Source organism: Dromiciops gliroides, chromosome 3, assembly GCF_019393635.1.
Source record: "Dromiciops gliroides isolate mDroGli1 chromosome 3, mDroGli1.pri, whole genome shotgun sequence".
NCBI classification, from domain to species: Eukaryota; Metazoa; Chordata; class Mammalia; order Microbiotheria; family Microbiotheriidae; genus Dromiciops; species Dromiciops gliroides.
The window spans coordinates 618,940,678-618,964,832 of record NC_057863.1 but is presented as its reverse complement, the minus strand read 5'-3'; the positions used below and the strand labels follow the sequence as shown (position 1 = coordinate 618,964,832).

Here is a 24,155-nt window from a genome sequence, read left to right as displayed (position 1 = left end):
GCGGATGAGGTTGAAAGGTGAAACTGGCGGGGGGGGGGGGGGCATAATGCAGAAATAGCCCAAAGAGGTGCTAGGAAATGAGTACAAAGGAACCCATGTTCTTTGAAAAGGTTAATGATCTAGGGGCTCTGGGAGAAACAGGAGATATGGAAAACAGATCCAGAGCTTCAGGAGGCTCAGCCAACAGATTGTCCCTGGCAGCCATACCCTTTGGCTCAGAGCTGGGATGTCAGTGTGGAGTTGGTGCCAGGAGCCAAGAGGAATCATAATCCTGTTCTCTGAAAACTGTAGTCATTTCCGGATTGTCCCCTCCCACCTACTCCTACCCCAGGAACCCCTTCTCCCATTTAAAAATGCGTGTGTGTGTGCGTGTGTGCGTGCGTGTGTGTACATGTGTGCGTGTGTGTGCGTGCATGTGTGTGTGTAATAGTTCAGCAAAACCAACACAACTAGATCTCATCTGCCCCGTCTGACAACCTGCACAACATTCCATACATGTCATTGTTGAGTCATGTCTGATTCTTCGTGACCCCACTTGGGGTTTTCTTGGTAAAGATGCTGGAGCAGTTTGCCATTTTACAGATGAGGAAACTGAGGCAAACAGGGTAAAGTGACTTCCCCAGGGTCACACAGCTAGTAAATGTCTGAGGTCAGATTTGAACTCAGGTCCTCCTGACTCTAGGGCCAGAGGTCTATCCACTGAGCCACTTAGCTGCCTCCATCCACCCATGTAGGCTATCACATCTCCAGTGAAAGGTGGGAAAGGCAGTTGCTCTTCTTTCCTAGGCCCATACTTGTTCATTATCATAACACAATATTCAGCTTCCTTATAGTGTGCTTTTCATTCACATTGTTGTAATTGTTGTGTTCATTTCCCCTGATTCTGCTGACTTCATTTTGCATCAGTCCTTATGAAATGGCAGGTGATTGGGGGATAGGTTGGGGTGGAGAGAGAGAGAGAGAGAGAGAGAGAGATTCAAGGCAGGCAGATCCACCAACAGTCATCGCAGTGGTCTGGGTGTGAGGCAATGAGGGCCTGCACTGGAGCATTGGCCCTGTGGGAGGAGAGAAGAAGGGGGTGTATACAGGACATGTTGGGAAGGCAGAAGAGAGCCCTTGAGAGGAATAGGGAAGTGTGGAGAGGGATTGGGGGAAAAGATAATGAGTTCTATTTTGGACATGTTTGGATCATCCGGTTCAAGATGTCCAATAAGCACTTGGTGATACCAAATTGGAGCGATGGATGGATCCTAGGGCTAGATGTATAGATCTAGCGGCAGCTAGGTGACACAGTGGATAGAGCACCGGCCCTGGATTCAGGAAGACCTGAGTTCAAATTCGGCCTCAGATACTTGACACTTATTAGCTGTGTGACCCTGGGCAAGTCACTTAACCCTCATTGCCCTGCCAAAAAAAAAAAAAAAAAGATATATAGATCTGGGAATCATCCATAGAGTTAGAAGTCACCAAGTGAGGGGGATTAGAGGGAAAAGAGAAGAAGACCCAGAGCAGACCCTTGGGGGACACCCCACCCATGGTTAGAAGGGATGCCTCTGATATAGAGTCAGCAAAAGAGACTGAGAAGGACCTTCTTTAGTTTACCTGATTGAAATGCATTGTTTTTTACTTTAGCATGAGGGAATGAGGCATAGCTGTTAGCACATAGTAGGCATGTAGTGGAACATAGTAGGTGTTTAATAAATATTTCTTGATTATTGATTGATTGAGATAAGTTTTGGTGAGAGGAAACCCCCCAGTGGGAAAGGTCTAGACAGCGGTATCAAAAACAAATAGAAATGTATTCCTGCAAGCTGCAAAGTGATTTAGAAAACCACAAATTAACATCATCTATCTCATTTGTATTTCCATTTTGTTAAACATTTCCCAATTATATTTTAATCTAGTCCTGACTCCATTGGGGAATTCTGTGGGCCTCTTGTGGCCTGCTGCCCACAAGTTTGGTTCTTCTGGTCTTGAGTATGGAACACTGCCCAGTCCCTCAGTTTTCTCATCTGTAATACTAGGAGGTTGGTCTAGATCAAAGGTCCCTGGCCTTTTTGTGTGTCCTGGGACACTTTGGCAGTCTGGTGAAGCCTATGGATGCTTTCTCAGGCTCCTGTTTTTAAATGCATAAAATGAAATACATAACATTACAAAGGAAACCAAAGATATTGAAAATGTTAACCAAAATATATATTTTTAAAAACCCACCAAAAAACAAACAAACAAACAAAACCCACCAAGTTCACGAAGTCCAGTTTAAGAACCCCTGGAATAGAGAATCTCTAGGGTCCCTAAGGACTATAAGACTCATCCTTCTGATTTGCAGCTGAAATCTTTTTTCTGTGTGGTCTCCCCCTGTTAGAATGGGATCTCCTTGAGACTGAAGACTCTCTTTCTAATTTGAATCCTCAGTGCTTTGCATACAGTGTGAACTTTAATAAATGCTCATTCATTCACTCTTATTCTCAAAGCCTACAATCCCAAGTCCCCAGGGTCCCACCAGTTCCCCTTTCCTCTCAGGGAAGCCTGAGGTTCTGAGGGCTCAGAGAGTCTTTGGTTCTCAGGCCGTTGGATCCCATGATCAGGAAGCCAATTTCCCTGCCACTGTAAAATGCTATTTTCCTATAAGGGTGATGAAGGGTTGGAGGGAGGTGCCCTAATAGGGAGCAGGAAGAAGGGCTGAGGCTGAGAACAGTGTCAATGGCCACTAACTAGCTGTGTGACTATATTCAAATCACTCCCTTCCCCCCCCCCCCCGCCCCTGCGTTCTCAGTTTTCTTCTCTGTAAAATGGGAATAATATCTGTACTAACTTGTGTTTGGAAAAATCATGCCATACTTCTTTTTTTTTTCAGGCCAATGAGGGTTAAATGACTTGTCCAGAGTCACACAGCTAGTAAGTGTAAAGTGTCTGAGGCCGGATTTGAACTCACGTCCTCCTGAATCCAGGGCTGGTGCTCTATCCACTGTGCCACCTAGATGCCCCTCATGCTGTACTTTTTTTTTTTGGTTTTGGGGGTTTTTGTGGGGCAATGGGGGTTAAATGACTTGCCCAGGGTCACACAGCCAGTAAGTGTCAAGTGTCTAAGGCCAGATTTGAACTCAGGAACTCCTGAATCCAGGGCCGGTGCTCTATCCACTGCACCACCTAGCCACCCCCTCATGCTGTACTTTTAATGATGCCCCAAATCTTTTCTTTATGAACGAGATGTCTATTATTCTCCTTCTGGTGATGCAACAAGTTGTGGAATACCACAGTCTGAAGAATTGTGGGTTGCTCAAAAAAATAATGGAAGGGGCAGCTAGGTGGTACAGTGGATAGAGCACCCGCCCTGAATTCAGGAGGACCTGAGTTCAAATCTGGCCTCAGACACTTGATACTTACTAGCTGTATGACCCTGGGCAAGTCACTTAACCCTCATTGCCCCATCAAAAAAAAAAAGTAATGGAGATGCGAAGGGTGGGCAGGTATGGGCTGCATCACATTACCAATGAAGATCTGTCCAGGAGAAATGCAATAAAAGATCACAGCTCTAGATGGTATCTTAGATGCCATCTTATCCAAACCTTTATTTTACAAATAAGGAAACTGAAGCCCAGGGAAGCCACAACATGATTTGCCCAAAATCACACAGGTAAGTAAACATCAGAGGTGGGGTTTGAACCTAGATCTTCTGATTCCAAAACCAGTATTCTTTCTACTGTCCTATGCTGTCCTTCAATGTAACCAGCAAGAGGGGGGCAGCTAGGTGGCTCAGTGGACAGAGCACTAGCCCTGGAGTCAGGAGGACCTGAGTTCAAATCTGGCCTCAGACACTTAACACTTACTGGCTGTGTGACCCTGGGCAAGTCACTTAACCCCAATTGCCTCACTTAAAAAAAATAACCAGCAAGATATGTGATTAAAAGAGGTAGACCAGGGGGCAGCTAGGTGGCGCAGTGGATAGAGCACTGGCCCTGGATTCAGGAGGACCCGAGTTCGGATCCAGCCTCAGACACTCAACAATTACTAGCTGTGTGACCCTGGGCAAGTCACTTAACCCCAATTGCCTCACCAAAAAAAAAAAAAAAAAAGAGGTGGACCAGTTGCATAGGAGATGGGAGGGATGAATAATGGGATGATCATTTGGAGAATGGCTGAACAAGTTGGCATATGATTGTTGTTGTGCTTTAAGAAATGATGAGTTGTAGTGCAAATTAATTTTTATTGTTACCACTTTCCACCTGCCCCTTCCCCATTTGTGTTTTTAATTTGGGATGAAGAAAGAAAGGTTAATGGGAGGTGTAGTTAGTAATAATGTAATAGTAATGTCTTAAGGGGTCATTGTAATATTTCAAATTCACTCAAGGGAAGATCAAATAGCATGACAAGCAGAACATTTAAAATGAAAGCATAGAATTACATACTTAGAACTACTGGTATGAGATAGAATTCATAATTTCATAAACAGTCCTATTTCTTGCATGTTTTGATTTATGTATAGAAATTCTCTATGGTTTTTAAATGCGGCATTAAATTTAAAAAGCCAAAAAAGTTCTAATTTAGCTTTTTTGGAAGACCTTTAGTGATTGGGAACCTACTGCTTTCCAAAGCATCCCATTTTGTCATGTTACTATAACATATGTTATTTTCTTTACAATGACTGGTCTGCTCTTTAAAATTTGGACCCATTGTTTCTAGTTCTGTACTGTTTCTTCCTACCTAATTTTTTTTTCTATAAATAAAAATGTTTAATAAAAAAAAAGAAAAAACCTGGACTTCCATGAACTGAAGCAAAGTGAAATGAAAAGAACCAGGAGATCATTATACACAATGACAGCAACATTGCACTATGATCAACTGGGAATGACTTAGTTACTCTCAGTAATACAAAGATTCAAGACAATTCCAAAGGACTCATGATGAAAAATACTATCTGCAATAGAGCACTGGCCCTGGATTCAGGAGGACCTGAGTTCAAATCCAGCCTCAGACACTTGACACTTACTGTGTGACCTTGGGCAAATCACTTAACCCTCATCGCCCCTCAAAAAAAAGAAAAAAAGAAAAATACTATCTGCCTTCAGAGAAAGAATAAATGGATTCCAAATGCAGATTGGTGCATAACATTTTTCACTTTATTTTTTGTTGTGTTTTCTGTCTGTATTTTCTGACAACATGACTAATATGGAAATATGTTTTGCGTGATTGCACATGTATAATGTATATAAAATTGCTTGCCGGGGCAGCTAGGTGGCACAATGGATAGAGCACAGGCCTTGGAGTCAGGAGGACCTGAGTTCAAATCCGGCCTCAGACACTTAACACTTACTAGCTGTGTGACCCTGGGCAAGTCACTTAACCCCAATTGCCTCACTAAAAAAAAAAAAAAGGAAAAGAAATGGCTTTAAAAAAATAAATAAATAAAATTGCTTGCCTTCTCAGTGAAGGAAGAAGGGAAGGAGTGAGGGATGGAAAGAATTTGGAACTCAAAATTCTAAAAAAAAAGGCTAAAAATTGTTTTTACGTGTAATTTAAAAAATTAAATATTATTCAAAAGAAAAAATAAATCTCTTCCCACTCCAGTCCGTCCTCCATTCGGACATGAAAGTGGCTTTTTTAAAGTATAAGTTCAAGGGGGGCGGCTAGGTGGCGCAGTGGATAAAGCACCGGCCCTGGATTCAGGAGTACCTGAGTTCAAATCCGGCCTCAGACACTTGACACTTACTAGCTGTGTGACCCTGGGCAAGTCACTTAACCCCCCATTGCCCCACAAAAAAATAAAACAAAACAAAACAATAAAGTATAGGTTCAATCATGTAACTCCCTACTCAGTAAACTCTAGTGGTTCTCTATCACCTCCAGGAACAAATACAAAATGCTATTTGGCATTCAAAGCACTTTATAACCCAGCCTCCTCCTGCCTTTTCAGTCTTCTAAAACCTTACTCCTCAAGAAGTTTTCTTCTAGGGAGCATCTAGGTGGTGCAGTGAATAAAGCAGTGGCCCTGGATTCAGGAAGATCTGAGTTCAAATCCAGCCTCAGACACTTGACACTTACTAGCTATGTGACCCTGGGCAAGTCACTTAATCTTCATTTCCCCGCCAAAAAAAAAAAAAGTATTCTTCTGTGCAGTGACACTGGCTTCCTGGCTGTTCCACAAAGACACCACCTCTTGTCTCTGTGTATTGTCTCTGGCTATCCCCCATGCCTGGAATACTCTCTCTCCTCAGTCCTGACTACTGACCTCCCTGAATTCCTTTTACTTATTTATTTATTTGTTTGTTTGTTTGTTTATTTATTTATTTATTTTGCTGGGCAATGGGGGTTAAGTGACTTGCCCAGGGTCACACAGCTGGTAAGTGTCAAGTGTCTGAGGCCTGATTTGAACTCAGGTACTCCTGAATCCAGGGCTGGTGCTTTATACACTGTGCCACCTAGCTGCCCCCTGAATTCCTTTTTAAAAAATAAATTTATCATTATTTTAGCATTCATTTTATTTTTATTTTATTTGGGGGGAAGGCAGGGCAAATGAGGGTTAAGTGACTTGCCCAGGGTCACACAACTAGTAGGTGTCAAGTGTTTGAGGCTGGATGTAAAGTCAGGTCCTCCTGAATCCAGGTCTGATGCTTTATCCACTGTGCCACCTAGCTGCCCTTTAGCATTCTTTTTTTTTTTTTTTTTTTAGTGAGGCAGTTTGGGTTAAGTGACTTGCCCAGGGTCACACAGCTGATAAGTGTCAAGTGTCTGAGGCCTGATTTGAACTCAGGTACTCCTGAATCCAGGGCTGGTGCTTTATACACTGCGCCACCTAGACGCCCCCTGAATTCCTTTTTAAAAAATAAATTTATCATTATTTTAGCATTCATTTTATTTTTATTTTATTTGGGGGAAAGGCAGGGCAAATGAGGGTTAAGTGACTTGCCCAGGGTCACACAACTAGTAGGTGTCAAGTGTTTGAGGCTGGATGTAAAGTCAGGTCCTCCTGAATCCAGGTCTGATGCTTGATCCACTGTGCCACCTAGCTGCCCTTTAGCATTCTTTTTTGCTTTTTTTTTTTTTTTAGTGAGGCAGTTGGGGTTAAGTGACTTGCCCAGGGTCACACAGCTAGTAAGTGTTAAGTGTCTGAGGCCGGATTTGAACTCAGGTACTCCTGACTCCAGGGCCGGTGCTCTATCCACTGTGCCACCTAGCTGCCCCTAGCATTCATTTTAATAAAATTTTTTTGAGTTCCAAATTAGCACCGGCCCTGGATTCAGGAATACTTGAGTTCAAATAAATAAACAGTGGTAGACTTAACTCTTCTCAGACACTTAACACTTACTAGCTGTGTGACCCTGGGCAAGTCACTTAACCCCAATTGCCTCACTAAAAACAAACAAACAAAAAGTTACACTTAAGATTTTCTCTTGTTGATTTTATACCCTTGTTTTTAAGTGGGGGTGGGGAGAGCATGTTGTGGTTTTGGCAGGATAAAGGAAGCTGGCAATACTGATGCCATTAAAAGAAGGGAATTGACTCAGGCCACTAGGAGGCATAGTGGGTAAACACTGAACCTAGTGTTAGACCAGAATCCAAATCTGGCCTGGGATACTTACTAAATGTTTGACTTACTCTCTGTATTAGTTAGCTCACCTGTTAAATGGGGCTCATAATAGCATCTCCCATGGTTTTTTGCAAAGTGCTTTGTAAACCTTAAAGGACTATATAAATGCTATTAAAATACACAGAAGATACTATAAAGTGGCAGTCATCAAAACTATTTAGTACTGGCTAAGAAATAGGGAGGTGGATCATTGGAATAGGTTAGGCACAGGAGACACAGTAGTAAATTACTAAAGTAATCTACTGTTTGATAAACCCAAAGACTCCAGCTCCTGGGATAGAAACTCAGTATTTGACAAAAACTGCTGGGAAAACTGGAAGATAGTATGGCAGAAACTAGGCATAGACCAATATCTTACACCATATACCAAAATAAGGTCAAAATGGGTACATGATTTAGATATAAAAGGTGATACCATAGGTAAATTAGGAAAAGAAGGAATAGTTTACTTCTCAGATCTATGGAGAGGAGAAGAATTTATGACCAAACAAGAGATAGAGCATAATGTGAAATCCAAAATGGATGATTTTGATTACATTAAATTAAAAAGGTTTTTGTACAAACAGAAGCAATGCAGTCAAAAGCAAGAAAGCTGGGAAAGAATTTTTACAGCCAGTACTCCTGATAAAGGCCTCATTTCTAAAATATATAGAGAACTAAATCAAATTTATAAGAATGCCAGTCACAGGGGCAGCTACGACCCTGGATTCAGGAGGACCTGTGTTCAAATCCGGCCTCAGACACTTGACACTTACTAGCTGTGTGACTCTGGGCAAATTGCTTAACCCCCATTGCTCCCCCGCAAAAAAACAAACAAACAAAACAAGAATTCGAGTCATTCCCCAATTGAGAAATGGTCAAGGGGCAGCTAGGTGGTGCAGAGGATAAAGCACTGGCCCTGGATTCAGGAGAACCTGAGTTCAAATCCAGCCTCAGACACTTGACACTTACTAGCTGTGTGACTCTGGGCAAGTCACTTAACCCTCGTTGCACCACCAAAAAAAACCCCAAAAAACAGAGAAATGGTCAAAGGATGTGAACAGGCAGTTTTCAGATGAAGAAATGCTTGCATTGTGAAAAAATGCTCTAAATCACTACTGAATAGAGAAATGCAAATTAAAACAATTCTGAAGTACCACCTCACATCTATCAGATTTGCTAATATGACAAAAAAAGGAAAATAATAAATGTTGGAGAAGCTGTGGAGAAATTGGAACACTAATGCACTGTTGGTGGAGCTGTGAATTGATCTAGCCATTCTGGAGAGCAATTTGTAACTATGCCCAAAAGGATATAAAATTGTTACCTTTTGAAACCCTTTGACCCAGCAATACCACTATTAGGTCTTTATCCCAAAAAGATCATAAAAAAGGGAAAAGGAACTACATGTACAAAAATATTTATAGCTGCTCTTTCTGTAGTGGCAAAGAATTGGAAATTGAGGGGATGCCCATCAATTGGGGAATGACTAAACAAGTTGTGGTATGTGAATGTCATGGAATACTATTGTGCTGAAAGAAACAATGAGCAGGCAGATTTCAGAAAAACCTGGAAAGACTTACATGAACTGATGCTGAGTGAAATGAGCAGGACCAGGAAAACATGGTACACAGCATCAACAACACTGTGGGAGGATCAACAGTGATACACTTGGGGCAGCTAGGTGGCGCAGTGGATAGAGCACTGGCCCTGGATTCAGGAGGACCTGAGTTCAAATCTAACCTCAGACACTTGACACTTACTAGCTGTGTGAACCTGGGCAAGTCACTTAACCCTCATTGCCCTGCCAAAAAAAGAAAGAAAGAAAGAAACAATACACACTAAAAAATAAACAAACAAACAAACAAATAAATGAATGGATAAATAAATAAATAAACAGTGGTAGACTTAACTCTTCTCAGCAATAAAATGATCCAAGGCAATTCCAAAGGACTCATGATGGAAAATGCTCTCCACATCCAGAAAAAAGAACTGTGGAATCTGGGTGCGGACTGAACCATACTGTTTCTACTCTTTTTTGGTTTTTGTTTTCTTTTTTTAGGTTTTTACCTTTTGTTCTGATTCTTCTTTCACAACATGACTAATGCAAAAATATGTTTAATATGATTGTACATATATAACCTACATCAGATTGCTTGCTGTCTTGGGGAGGAGGGAGGGAAAGAAAGGAGGAAGAAAAATTTGGAACTAGAAATCTTATAAAAGCAAATGTTGAAAACTATCTCTACATTTAACTAGAAAATAATAAAATACTTTTATGATTAAAAAATAAAAATATGGGGCAGCTAGGTGGTGCAGTGGATAGAGCACCAGCCCCTGGAGTCAGGAGTACCTGAGTTCAAATCCGGTCTCAGACACTTACTAGCTGTGTGACCCTGGGCAAGTCACTTAACCCCAATTGCCTCACTAAAAAAAAAAAATACACAGAAGGAAGTGAAGATGTTAGTTTTAAAAGTAATATATAGGGGGCAGCTAGGTGCTGCAGTAGATAAAGCACCAGCCCTGGATTCAGGAGGACCTGAGTTCAAATCCGGCCTCAGACACTTGATACTTACTAGCTGTATGACCCTCAGCAAGTCACTTAACCCTTATTGCCAAAAAAATAAAACAATAAAAAATAAAAGTAATAAATAGAATGTATTAGCTTCTTTTTTTCCATCTAGAGCAAGCAGTATAGAATATAAATTCATAGTTTCATATACAATCCTCTTTATGGTCTTCTTTTTTGGGGGGGGGTGAGGCAATGAGGATTAAGTGACTTGCCCAATGTCACACAGCTAGTAAGTATCAAGTGTCTGAGGCTGGATTTGAACTTAGGTCCTCCTAAATCCAGGGCCAGAGCTTTATCCACTGTGCCACCTAGATGTACCCTTTATGTTCTATTTTTTTTTTTAATGAAAATGGTCATCTTTGCAGGGGGGGGTGTTAAATTCAGAATTTTAAAAAAATAATTATAATTTATTTATAAAAATGCTTATAAAAGGGGAAACTGACCTTTGTTGCCCCTGCAGTTTATATTGTGTCCTAGGCAGCTTGCCCACAAGGCCTACTCCTGGTTTTCTTTGTCCCCACTTCACTGTGACTTCCGGACACATAACATTTCTCCTCCTCTTCCTTCAAGCCAAATAGCCCTCCAGACATTTCCTCATACCAGGGTAATTATACCCTGAGAAGCTGCAGCTAATTACACAGGTCTCTCCCCTCAGCTCCAGAGAGGGAAAACAGAGGTGTCAGTGGTCAGAGATCCACAGGCATGGCTGGGGACAACCACATGCAGGTAGGATGTAATCGGTCTATGAATTCTGAATGCTAATTGCTGTGATTGCTTGTTTCCTTTCCTTTCTTCCACCAGGAAATTTGCCCCCATGTGTAGCATTTGCAAGAATCCAATCATCCCCAGAGATGGGAAGGATGCATTCAAAATCGAATGCATGGGACGGAATTTCCATGAAAACTGCTACCGGTGTGAGGTAGGTAGCTGGGGATAAAAAGGAGGCTTCCCATTCCTCCATTCCTTACTCAGTAAGTGCTCAGTGCAGGTGCCCAGGAAAGGGAGGAAGTCTGGGGTATTAGGTGGTCTCTGCCTTAGAACTGCAAATTTGGAGCTGGAAGGGATCTTTGCAGTCCAAAGAGGCTCCTTTTACATATGAAGGAACTCCGGTCCAGAGACAGAATCGAGATTTGAACCCAGATCCTGAGACTCCAAAGTTCCCATTCTTTCTACTCGGATCACACGTGTTTTCTTCCTTGGACTCCCAATCTAATAAGGAGATAAGATACAAGCAGAGATCATTATATTTCTATTCAAGAACCATTTACTAAGTATCTATTCCTCATAAAGCACTATATGCTCTCATCAGTTAAATATTTTCATGTATATATATGTGTTTATGTATGGGTATATGTGTATGCATGTGTGTATATGTGTATGAAACAGGCAGCTAAGTGGGCTTAGAACCAGAAGGACTCATCTTCATGAGTTCAAATCTGGCTTCAGACACTTTATTAGTTGTGTGACCCTGGGCATGTCACTTCACCTTGTTTTCCTCAGTTTCCTCATCAGTAAAATGAACTGGAGAAGGAAATAGCAAACCACTCTAGTATCTCTGCCCAGAAAACCCCAAAATGAGGTTACAGAGTCTAACACAACTGAAAAATTACTTCTCTCTCTCTCTCTCTGTATGCATATGTATGTATTATATACACATATATACATGTATATATGTGTATATCTATATATTTATAGCAACACATAAACATATAATATATACACAGACTCTCTCTATATACAATATTACATATAGGTACATTAGAATGTGTATATTTTTAATTCAATGTCAGGGCCTGGGAGCAAATATTATTATAGGGGAGAGGCATTCGGGAGGGCTTCCTAAAGATGATGGGCTTTTATTTGTCATTTAAAGGATGGGTTAAAAAAGTTAAATAAAGGGGCGACTAGGTAGCACAGTGGATAAAGCACCGGCCCTGGATGCAGGAGTACCTGAGTTCAAATCCGGCCTCAGACACTTGACACTTACTAGCTGTGTGACCCTGGGAAAGTCACTTAACCTCAATTGCCTCACCAAAAAAACCAAAACAAAACAAAAAGTTAAATAAAAAGAAAGGATGGGTAGTAATTCAGCAGGCTAAGAGGGGAAAGGAGAGTGTTGCAGGTACAGGAAACAACAGGGCCCCAGGCATTTGGGGGAGGGCAAGAAATCTTAGAATTTACAAGACCAAATGCCCAGTAAGAATGGAAAGTCCTTGCAGACAAGGATTGTTTTGTTTTTGTCTTTGTATAACAGGTGCACTAATGGGCATGGGATGCGTGCTTATTGAACAGGTGTTTAGTGGGTTCTACAGTTGTGGGGATACAGACACACACCCTCCTCTCCCCAAACTGGAGCTAAGAGCATGTCCTTGTGAAATGTTAGCCCAAACTCAGTGTGTATGCTGTCTCTGGAGAGGCTAACGTTAAGCTTATCCAGCTCATGCTAGGTCAGACTATGGGCTGGAACAGCCAGGTATGGGTAGGTAAAATTCTAGCATTTTGGATTCTTTCTATTCCAGCAGGGCCAGGGCAACCACTCTGATCAGTGACCTGTCTGCAAGGATGCTGGCTGGGGCTGGGTTGGGGAGAAACGGTCTGTGCGGTTGGGGACTTTCTTCCTTTTTCAAAACTAATGCAATCGTGGCCATTCTGTGGCCCTGGGTTTGTGGCTCAGAGTCTTTGAAGTGTGAAGGAGGAAGATAGGAGGGCTTCCTAAAAAACAACAAGAAGAAAAAAAAAACCTAGAGTAAAAGTAAAATGTACTTCCTTGTAAGGTAATGAGATCCCTATTACCAAGGGGCCATGTGTCTTAATCAGGAAGATACTTCAGAGGTCACTTAGCTGACATCCCTCATTTTGCAGATAAGGAAAAGAGATTTGTCCCAGAAGCCTAACTCAGAGCTGTAACTAGGGCAGGGTGAGAGGGGCTTTGCCCATGGTGGAAGGAATTTAGAAGTGGGGGTATAAGGCTGGTTTGAGAGTACACAGTTCTTCCTCCCAGGAGCCAAAATCACTAGTTTTATAACTTTGGCAGAGCTGGGCTTTGAACTCTGGTCTTCTTTTTTTTTTTTTTTTTCCAGGGCAATGGGGGTTAAGTGACTTGCCCAGGGTCACACAGCTAGTAAGTGTCTGAGGCTGGGTTTGAACTCAAGTCCTCCTGAATCCAAGGCTGGTGCCTTATCCACTGCGCCACCTAGCTGCCCCCTTCTCTGGTCTTCTGACTACAAATTATGTGTTCTTTCTACTGTATCACAATGAAGTCTGAACTGACTGACCTGGACAATTTTCGAGTTGATTTGTGTGGAAAATAGTATAGATGGATGCTGTGTGACTTGAGAGGACAGAATTAGTACCAGTGGAATTCACATTTCTGTTAAGTATTGAAAGAGATGGCTTTGGAGATTCTTGCCAGCTCCAAGATTCCAAAATCATCGCCATGACTAATTGTGTTAATATTGTGAATGTAAACAGACTATAAATTCAATAGAATGTAAGGTGCTGGAGGTTAAGGACAGTTTCATTTTTTGTCATTGTGTCCCCTGGGACTAGCACAGTGACTAGTATATAAAAGGGGCTTAATAAATGCTTATTGGATTGAAGTGAATTCATAAATATGTTTGTTCAAGATCCAAAGTGATGTTATACCGCAGGAACACAAGAGGGTGCTCTAATCAACCAGGAATTGGACAATTATAAAAGTTCATCCCTAGAAGGGTGACTTCCATTTCTAAAGGGCTTTGGAGTTTGCATCATATGATTTCAAGGTAGTATAAAGGACAGGGCAAATATATATATATATATATAAAACAATTTTTAAATTTTAAAATTAAAAACAAAAACAAAGGACAGGGCAATTGATTGGGAGTCTGAGAACCTGGGTTCCTTTGCCACCATGTGATCTGATGGTAGTATGCTAGTCATTTTTTTTTAACAACCAGCTTTCCTAACCACAACACAGTTTGAAGTGTAATCTCCAAAACTGACATTCCCCCAATCACTTTCTTAAGTCTATACAGTCAACTAAATCATAAATTGAGGCCTGGTTTGTAGCATTTGCCCATTTCTGAGGTGTGAATGCTCACACTGAAAATTTAACAATTGCCTCTAGGAAAACCTATAGGAACTGACTCCACCATATTACCCAAGTGATTCAACATTCATGGTCCTTAATATCCTACTCTGTAAAATAAGAAGGTCGGATTAAATGAGCCCTAAGGTCCTGACCAGCTTTAAATCTTATGAACGAATTTCCACCAACTACAGCAGCTCATGGAGACTACTACTTATTCCCTGGGTGACCTTGGGGAAGGCTTTCTGAGCTCATTTATTCTTCAGTAAACAGATGTCTCCTAAGATCCCTTCTATAATGATTCTATAAGGTTGATGGTGCGAGTATTAATATCTCCATTTTGCAAATGTGGAAACTGAGGCTCCCAGAGCCATGGTGATTCGCTCCCAAATGTAGCTAAGGTGCTAGCTGATGAGAGCTACCCGTTCAATCAGGAAACATTGCATATTAGGACTTGGTGTGATTGTTTTGTTATTTTCTATAATTAAGAAAGTGATGGGGCATCTGGGTGGAGCAGTGGATAGAGCACCAGCCCTGGAGTCAGGAGGACCTGAGTTCAAATCTGGCCTCAGACACTTAACACTTACTAGCTGTGTGACCCTGGGCAAGTCACTTAACCCCAATTGCCTCACAAAACAAAACAAAACAACAACAAAAAAGTGATATAGAAAATGTTAATAATGCTGATTAAACTTAAAAGGGTGTCCTGGGCACTTTTCCCCAGAAAGCCAGTTGTTAAACATTTACTAGCATACCACTATTTGCAAATATATTAAGTTGGAAGTGAGGGAGGAAGGTTTATAGAATGGACCTTGGAGATCTTTGTGGGTTTTTTGGTTTTGTTTTGTTTTGTTTTTTAGTGAGGCAGTTGGGGTTAAGTGACTTGCCCAGGGTCACACAGCTAATAAGTGTTAAGTGTCTGAGGTCAGATTTGAACTCAGGTCCTCCTGACTCCAGGGCTGGTGCTCTATCCACTGCGCCACCTAGCTGCCCCGATCTTTGTGTTTAATCTCATTTTCTTGAAGGGGAAACTGAGGCCCAGAAAAGTGAAATAATTTTTCCAAGATCTCATAACTAATAAATGTTAATGACAAATAGGAAATAGGGTGGAGTACTTGAAAGACCACTGATTCCAGAGATTTGGGTTCAGATCCTACTTCAGATACTAGCTGAGTAAGTCACTTTCCATCCCTGAGCTTTAATGTCCTTGCCTGAAAAACAAGGGTACATCCCTTGTACATCATACAGGACTGTTATGAGGAAAAGCACTCTATGAACCTTAATGCCTTGTGGGAAGGTGAACTGAGATGATCTAGTAGATTGTGAGCTCCTTGAGGGCAGCCCATGTCTTTTTCATGTGTCTATATCCCTAGCTTCTAGCTCAGAACCCTGAATGCAATCAGTAACTACCTAAATGCTTGTGGAGTTGGGATTGGAAGGCTTTCTCAGGTCCAACTGGTATCTTAGTGGGCATCTCTTCTCTTCTTCAGGATTGCAGGGTCCCACTGTCGATCGAGCCCACAGACCAAGGCTGCTACCCGCTGAACGACCATCTCTTCTGTAAACCATGTCACGTCAAGCGCAGTGCGGCAGGATGTTGCTGAAAGCACTACTCTGTGAACCATTGTGATGGCTCCTGTCCCGGACCCCTTCCTCTGTCCTTGACAGCCTCAGTTTCCCTTCTTCACCTACTGTTGCAGCAGCTATTCTACGCCACAGGGAGATGCCCACCTGCAGGAAAAGAGTGCTGGGAACTCCCCTCCACCCCCAAACTTATGTCTCCAGCTTGAGAGAAAGCAGCCTGGTATCAATGAGTCATCCATAAAAATTTGTTGAGCAACCCCAAAAAGAAGCAAGAGATGGGACCTGTCCTTGTGGACTCATGATCTCATTGGAAGGACCCTGACTTTGGAGAGAAGGGACCTGAATTCAGACTCCAGCTCTGCCCTTAGCTGTGTGACTGTGGACAAACCCCTTCATCTCTCTGGCCCTCGGCTTCCTTGTCTATAAAATGAGGGGTTTGGACAGGCTTCCTTCTCCTGAGGAGGATCATGTACTCACTTCAGCAGACTTTCTGTTCTACATCTCCCTCCCCTCCCCTCCCACCCACCCTGGTGATGCTTTTCTCCATGAGAGCCTGAGCCCAGTCACTTATGGAAGGAAGGAGGGAGGGAAGGAGGGGGAGGGATGGAGAAAGGGAAGGAAGGAAGGAAGGGAGGGAGGAACTGAGGGAGGGAAAGAAGGAGGGAAAAAAGGAAGGAAAAGAAAAAATTTTTTAAAGGGCACAGAGTTTAAAGAGTCTAGGACTCAGGAGTCCTGGGTTAGAGTTTTGCTTTTGCCATCCGGTGCTCAGTTTCTTCATTTACAAAAGGAGAACGTTGACTAGAAGCTATAGCCTCTGATCTCATGACTGAAAGCCCCTGGCTATCGAGTTGTCATGGGTGGGCAGCCTGAGCAATGGTGTTTTCCCCTGGGGAAGCCCCTTGTCCTTGTCAGATACCACTGGGCAGGGAAGGGAAATCTGTTGGGGGAATAGAACCAGGGAAGTCAAAAGACTGGGAGGCTGGGGATAGTGTTTTTGCCTTTCTTTGCATTCTCAGAATTTAGCACAGTGCCTGGTACATAGCAGACCTTAGTAATGTTTCTTGACTGACTGATAGAGGGCCAGAGATGTGTGTTTAGGCCTCTTTTGTTTGTTTGTTTTTTGCGGGGCAATGAGAGTTAAGTGACTTGCCCAGGGTCACACAGCTAATAAGTGTCAAGTGTCTAAGGTCGGATTTGAACTCAGGTATTCCTGAATCCAAGGCTGGTGCTTTATCCACTGTGCCATCTAGCTGACCCAAGTCCCTATCACTTTAAATGCCCCAGACATGGGCAAGGCTTGCCTAGGGCCTAAAAATACTAGTTTGAGAGTCAGAGACATCTAAGGAAATGAAAATAATAATAATAATAACAGCAATAACAATAAGCCTCAAAATACCTCTGGCCTACTTCAGTGCAATTCAGAATTAATTACACTTAATTCAGAATAATTAAATTCAGTTCACCCACATTTATTACCTGTGTGACCTTGGGAAAAGCACCTCATCTCCCTAGGCTTCCCTTTCCTCTGTAGAATTAGGGAGTTGGATTTGATGGCCTGGGAGGCCCCTTCCAGGTGAAAATCTATAATCCAGATACTGTGACAGGTACAAAAAAAGCAAAACATAGGAAAGAGCCCTGCCCTCCAGAAGCTTCCTTTCCCTCCATACCTTCTTATCGCGTGCCAGCTCTGCCCTTGTCTTTCCATCAATCTTCCACAAAGGGTCCTGTCAAATCACTGGAGGCCTTCCTTTGGTTCGATGCTCTCTTCCCAAGGATTCCAGGGCCACGTTTGGAGCTGTCATCCTTCAGCCTCATTGCTGTGACCACTGCTTCCTGGTTAGGTGATCGGGCCATTCCTCACAGTATGAACAACAAGGCATCCTTGGGATATCCTTCTGGGAAACTGGTTGGGTTTGGTTTTCCCCTGCCATAAGGAAGTTGATCTGTCCAACTCCTGGTAATGGCATGGCCTGACAAGATATGGCCCTACCCAGAGTGCTTTTCGAAGGAAGAATTATGCAATTGGACTCTGGAATGAATCCTGGACAATTTGGACAGAGCTGGGGCACTCAACCCCTATACTGCTCAGTCTCCCAGCCCTACTCCTCATTAGCCCTTTGTTGGGGTCTCTATCTATTCCCCGATACAATGATGTCATATTCCATGGGTGCTCATGACAATTCACCTAAAGTGCTTTCCCAGTGTCAGTGATTATTATGATGATTGTGGTTATTATTATTGTTGTTGTTGTTATTGTTACACAGAGGCCCACAGGCCCAGTGAGTTTGCCACATGCTAGAAAACTAGAAAACCCTGGGGTCTGTTTCATGCTCAGGCCTTTTTTTTTTTTTTGGCGAGGGGTTAAGTGACTTGCCCAGGGTCACACAGCTAGTAAGTGTTAAGTGTCTGAGGCCAGATTTGAACTCAGGTCCTCCTGACCCCAGGGCTTGTGCTATATCCCCTGCACCACCTAGCTGCCCTGTGCTCAGGCCTTTTATCAATTTTGCCTCCCCTGGGACAGGCATTGCCCCACAAGGAAAAAAAAAGACTCACTGGGTTCCCCAAACTGCTAGGGATACAAAGAAAGGGGAAAAGCATGGTCCCTGCCCTCAAAGAGCTCATATTGGGGGGAGGGGGGGACAGGGGGAGGACATACAACATCGCAAATAGCTATGTGCTTACAAGATATACACAATGAAGATGTGACTTTGACAAATTTATGTAGCCTCCCAGAGAGGGTTTCAGTTTCGAGGGACCCTGTGCCTCTAAATCTCTTCTGTGATGTTTTGAACTCCCACACTAAATCCTGCAGGAACTGCAACTGCCCCCCTCCCCGTTCTGGTCCCCACCTCTAAACATTCATTCATTCATTCATTCATTCTACAAAATTGTAGTAAATGGCTAGGGTGCCTTTTGCAAAGCCCTGTCCTAGGCACTGAGGGAGCTACAAAAGGAGTCTGGTGAGGGTGGGGGTGGGGTTAAGAGGCAAACTCACATAGCTCTGCTACCTGACTATACAATAAACCCATCAGAGAGGGCCAGACCAATGTGAGGTCACAGGGACAACATTCATTCCCAAAGAAGAGAGACTTTCTGGAGAAGAAGGTAGCATTTGGATGAGGCTTTGAAGGATGGGCAGGAACTGAACAAGCAAAAAGCAGGAGACGACCTTGACCTTCCTTGCAAAGTTGTCTAGTTTGGGCTAGAGAGAGACAGGGCTGGAAAGGAAGGCCTTGAATGCCACATACAAGAGTTTGAATTGTATCCAGTCGGGGATGAGCAGCCACTAAAGACTTAAGCAGAGCACTCAGAAACCCCTCTGGAGCCTTTTTGATCTTGGAAGGCAGCCTGGTGGAAATGCCTTTGGCCCCCCAGAGCATGATGCTATTTGTGTCTCTGTAAGAATCCCCAGTGACCTTTCTGCCCCAAGAATCACAGCCCCCGGCAGTGAGGGCCTTCCTCCCTCTCACAGAGAGTCACTATTTCTAGGGGACTTCCAGCCGGTGCTGGTGTGGAATGAGTTCAGTGTGGGCTGGCTGGTTTTCATTTTGCTTTTGGTTTTAAATAAAGTTGGACTTTCCCTTTTTGGAATGAGTTCCCCAGGCTCACATGCTCTGTCTGGCCAGAGAATCCAGTAAAGATGACTTGGATTCTTGGTGCCTGTAAAGTGTCTCTTTTCAACCCAAAGTACTGGGTCTGGGGATTAAGCCTTAGAAAGGGAGTTGAGACTGCTTGCTTCATAGAAGATCCTCCAAAAATGGTGAGTGCTCGTTCATTTTGGGGGTGGGTGGGTGGAGTTAGAAAGTTGTCTTCAACTGGTTTTCATCCCAGCTGAAATCCCACCTTCTACAAAAAGCCTTTTTCTGATCCCACTTAATTGGAATGCCTTCCTTCCGTTATCTATGTACACATCTTTTTCTCCCCCCCCCCCTTAAAATGTAAGCTCCCTGAGGGTAAGGACTGATTTTTTTTTTGGCCTTGTTTTTGTCTTACTGTTCTTTACTTACCCAAAGCTCGGCTGAGTCTGGCTTAATAAACATTTATTGACTCAACTTTCAGAGAATGTTACTGCCTCAGTGCCTCCTCCTTTCCAACATTCCCTTTAAAAAAATTATTATTATATTTTTTCTTTTTTTTGCAGGGCAAAGGGGTTAAGTGACTTGTCCAGGGTCACACAGCTAGTAAGTGTCAAGTGTCTGAGGCTGAATTTGAACTCAAGTCCTCCTATATCCAGGGCCAGTGCTTTATCCACTATGACACCTAGCTGCCCCCTCCCCCAAACATTCCCTTTTGAGTATTTCAAGCTGGGCCTTCATGGGATGTTCATGGGAGGGCCCTTGGTGAGGTCGCCATGGGTCCACCCAAAGTCTGGTCCTCAGCTTTACATTGGCCAGCCTCCCAGGATGATTTAAAGCAAAGCCCTTAGTAAACCTTCACGCTCTATAAAAATGTCCATTTTTATTACTACTGGTTCCCAGACTAGATTTTTATCAGTTCATCAAAGGGCACCAAGAGGCTCCTTTCTAACCAGACCACCAGTGTATTTGTTTATTGTGGGAATCTAGGACTGTGGTGTGGTAGAAGAAACATTGGCTTTAGATTGGGGCAGAGAGGTGACCTGGATCACAATCCTAGCTCTCACGCTCAGTCTTAGTGGGGTCTGGAGGAGGTCACTTCACTTCTCCCTTGGCTTCCTCATGTGAGATGGGGAAAAGCAACTGTTCATTACCTACCTCCCAGCCTTGTTCTGCGCTTTGTTCACCTTAAGAGCTGTATTAGTCATTATTAGTGCTCCCATTGTGGTGGTGGTCTCTGTAGGACTGGTTCTACCAAGCCGGACTGGTCTGATAAATCGACTTTTCTAGAAATATTTCTATTAATTAATGAGCTAAGGTGGTCTACAACCCAAGCACTCTCTCCACCAGATGCCAGAGGGATGATAGTAAAAATTCTTGGCCCTACAATTCTCATTTTTTCCCTACTCCTTATCAGTTGTTAAAAGTATATGACTCAGGGCAGCTAGGCAGCACAGTGGATAGAGCACTGGCCCTGGAGTCAGGAGGACCTGAGTTCAAATCCGGCCTCAGACACTTAACACTTACTAGCTGTGTGACCCTGGGCAAGTCACTTAACCCCAATTGCCTCACCAAAAAAAAAAAGTATATGACTCATCCCATCCACTATAGGTGTGAATACTTTTTCTTTTTTTTTTTTTCTTTTTTTTTGTCAGAGCTGGGAGGGCCCTTAGAACACAGGATGTCAGAGCTGGGAGGGCCCCTAGAACACAGAATGTCAGAGCTGGGAGGGCCCTTAGAACACAGGATGTCAGAGCTGGGAGGGCCCCTAGAACACAGAATGTCAGAGCTGGGAGGGCCCTTAGAACACAGGGTATCAGAGCTAGGAGGGCCCTTAGAACACAGGATGGCAGAGCCGGGAGGGCCCTTAGAACACAGCCGGGAGGGCCCTTAGAACACAGGATGTCAGGGCTGGGAGGGCCCTTAGAACACAGGATGTCAGGGCTGGAAGGGCCCCTAGAACACAGGATGTCAGGGCTGGGAGGGCCCCTAGAACACAGGATGTCAGGGCCGGGAGGGCCCCTAGAACACAGGATGTCAGGGCTGGGAGGGCCCTTGAAGGTTATCAGGTCCTTCATTTTATAGAGTAGGAAACTGACTGCCAGAGAGGTTGGATTGTGTATGTATTGATAATTAAATGCGAGACCTGGGTTTCAGTGCTATCCTAACTCCATTTCTTTTTGGTTTTTTGTGAGGCAATTGGGGTTAAGTGACTTGCCCAGGGTCATACAGTGTTAAGTGTCTGAGGCCGGATTTGAACCCAGGTCCTCCTGACTCCAGGGCCGGTGCTCTATCCACTGCGCCACCTAGCTGCCCCTCTAACTCCATTTCTTAATAAGCCATTTAGCCCCTTGGCAAGACCAGACACAGTGTGGTATTGGACAGAGTCCCAGATTTGGAGCCAGGGTGGGTATACCACTCAGCTTTTGGGTCTAACCTCTCGGGGCCTCAGTGCCTGCAGAAGGAAGGCGCTGTTCCTCCGGATTCCCAGTTAAACAGTCTTCATCTTCTTTTCTGGTTTGAACACTTTCCCCTTCAAGTCTACTTAGTGTTTTGTTGAAACATTTGTTTCTCTTTGTATGTTTTGTTTACAAAAAAGAATCTTTGATAAAACCCTTTCGGCAGTGCAGCCCGGGAAATCCCCTTTCTCTTCTCACAGGCTGGAGCTCAGGTTTGAGCTACCCAAGAACTTGACATTGCCCAGGAAATCCCCTCCTCATTTAGGCTGGAGGTGGGGTTCCATCACTTCTTAGAACTGGCATCTAGATCCGACATGCCTTTGCCCCAAGGCAGCCATAAGCAAAGGAGGAAAGAGTGAGAAATGGGAGGGGGATGCTCCCCTTAGCTCTGAAATTCCCCCCAGGTGGAGCATATGGGGAAGCTTCCCCACCATAGGCCAGCACCAAGGAGGTGGCTCTGACCCCAGCCAATCAAATCATCCGTAATGCCCAGGAGCTATTCACAATCTCTCCGAGGCTGCCAACATTTATGCTGTTCGTCCTCCTGGGAGATGCTTTCAAATCCCCACACAAAGGCTCAGTATCCATTAAGCTACTTCAATTAATCTGAACCTCTCCAAATCAACCCTTTACATGCAAAACAAAATAAAGACAAAAACAAAACATAAAACAAAAAGCTCCCTGCACATACACATACACACATGAGAAACCTCAGCCCCACCAGTGAAGGCTAGCTGATTTCTGCCTGCCCAGCCAATACTGGTAAATACCAGCAAATCCACCTGAACACAGACGTGAAAAGACCCTCCTCTTGTTTGCTGAGTCCAGATTTGGCCTTCTTGCTAGAGTGGACTGCAGAAGAGCTTCATTCAGTTCGCTTTTTTTTTTAATCGCCTTTATTTTCCAACTCTGTCCCTCCCTTTTCCCCAACCCATGAGCCATTGTCTATGACAAAGGAGAAAAAAGGAGGTGGAGGAAAAAGCATTTCACCAAAATTAATTCACCCATCAACTAAGTCTGATTGTCGACTTTTAGTCTTTGAAGGAACTAGAAGAAGTGGTAGATGGAGTGCTGAGCCTGGAATCCGGACACCTGAGTTCAAATTTGGCCTCAGGTACTTCTTACTGTGTGACCTCAAGCTTTTCCTGCCTCAGTTTCCTCATCCATTAAATGGGGATGACAATAGCCCTTAACTCCTGTGAAGACAAAATGAGAGTACTAGTAAAGTGCTATGCAAACCTTCATGCACTTTATAATCGCTAGCTATTATTAGTCTCCTTCTGAGCCAAATTTGGTCATTATAATCACACTGTATTCCTTTCAATTTCCTTTGTCCGGGTGGAGGAAGTTTTCCGCATCTTCTTCTGAATTCACTCTGCATTCCCCCCAAATGCCTCCCATTTCCCATAACAAAGCTCTTTCCACGAGGCCAGGTGGGTCTTACCCAGGGGGCTGCCTGCATATTAGAATTTAAGAGCTTTCAATAGCACTTCAACCAAAATACCACTCCCTTCTGAAGATGCAAATATCTTTCCCAGAGAACAAAGGCCTTTGATTTCTACCTCTAAAAAGCAGATTTGAAATATAAACAACTCTAAACCACCTTCCATACTTGCAGAGAAAAGTGTCACCCTGGATTTGGAGTCTGGGGGTTTGTTTTTGAATCTTCTCTGCCTGCCACCTACTAGCTGGGTAACCTTGGACAAATCATTTCAGCCTGAGGACCTCAGTTTCCTAGTCTAGAAAATAAGGGAGCTGGACTGAACAACCATCTCTGATTGTGTGGATGTAACTATCCCACTGGATCCCTTCCTGAGAGCAGAGCTTTGTGGTCCATTGGGCATTGGAGCCCGAAGGGAAATACCACAGGGAGGCAAGGAATGAAGTGAAACCTTTATTAAGCATCTACTATGGGCTAGAGATACTGGGGATAAAAAGCCCCCCAAGAAGCTCACATACCAGTGGAGAAGACAACATGCAAACTGCTGCATACTTACAGAATAGGTGGTAGGTAATCTCAGAGCTTCTGGCAGCTGCGGGGGGGGGGGGGGGGCAGAAGGGCCCCCTCCCTGCAGAAGGTGGAATTTGAGCTAAGTCTTGAGGGAAGCCAGAGAAGCAAAAAGGAGAATTTCAGGGAATGGGGTGACCCAGTTTCTTCTTTTTTTTTTTTGGTGGGGGGGCAGGGCAATGAGGGTCAAGTGACTTGCCCAGGGTCACACAGCTAAGACCCAGTTTCCTGCTTACTTTGTTTTTTGTTGTTTTTTTTTTTAAGTGAGGCAATTGGGGTTAAGTGACTTGCCCAGGGTCACACAGCTAGTAAGTGTTAAGT

The 24,155-nt window shown here is 43.6% G+C and overlaps 1 protein-coding gene across 2 annotated transcripts in view; it reads left to right on the top strand.

Moving 5' to 3' along the window:
• The window catches only part of FBLIM1 (filamin binding LIM protein 1), a 44,004-nt gene extending 27,741 nt beyond the window's left edge, over nucleotides 1–16,263 (top strand). For both annotated transcript variants that reach the window (XM_043996241.1, XM_043996242.1), the window contains exons 7-8: nucleotides 10,941–11,058; nucleotides 15,699–16,263. In XM_043996241.1, the coding sequence (XP_043852176.1) occupies nucleotides 10,941–11,058; nucleotides 15,699–15,812 (232 nt within the window). In that variant the 3' untranslated portion in view covers nucleotides 15,813–16,263. The remainder of the gene's footprint in view (nucleotides 1–10,940; nucleotides 11,059–15,698) is intronic.
• The last annotated feature ends 7,892 nt before the right edge of the window (nucleotides 16,264–24,155 follow it).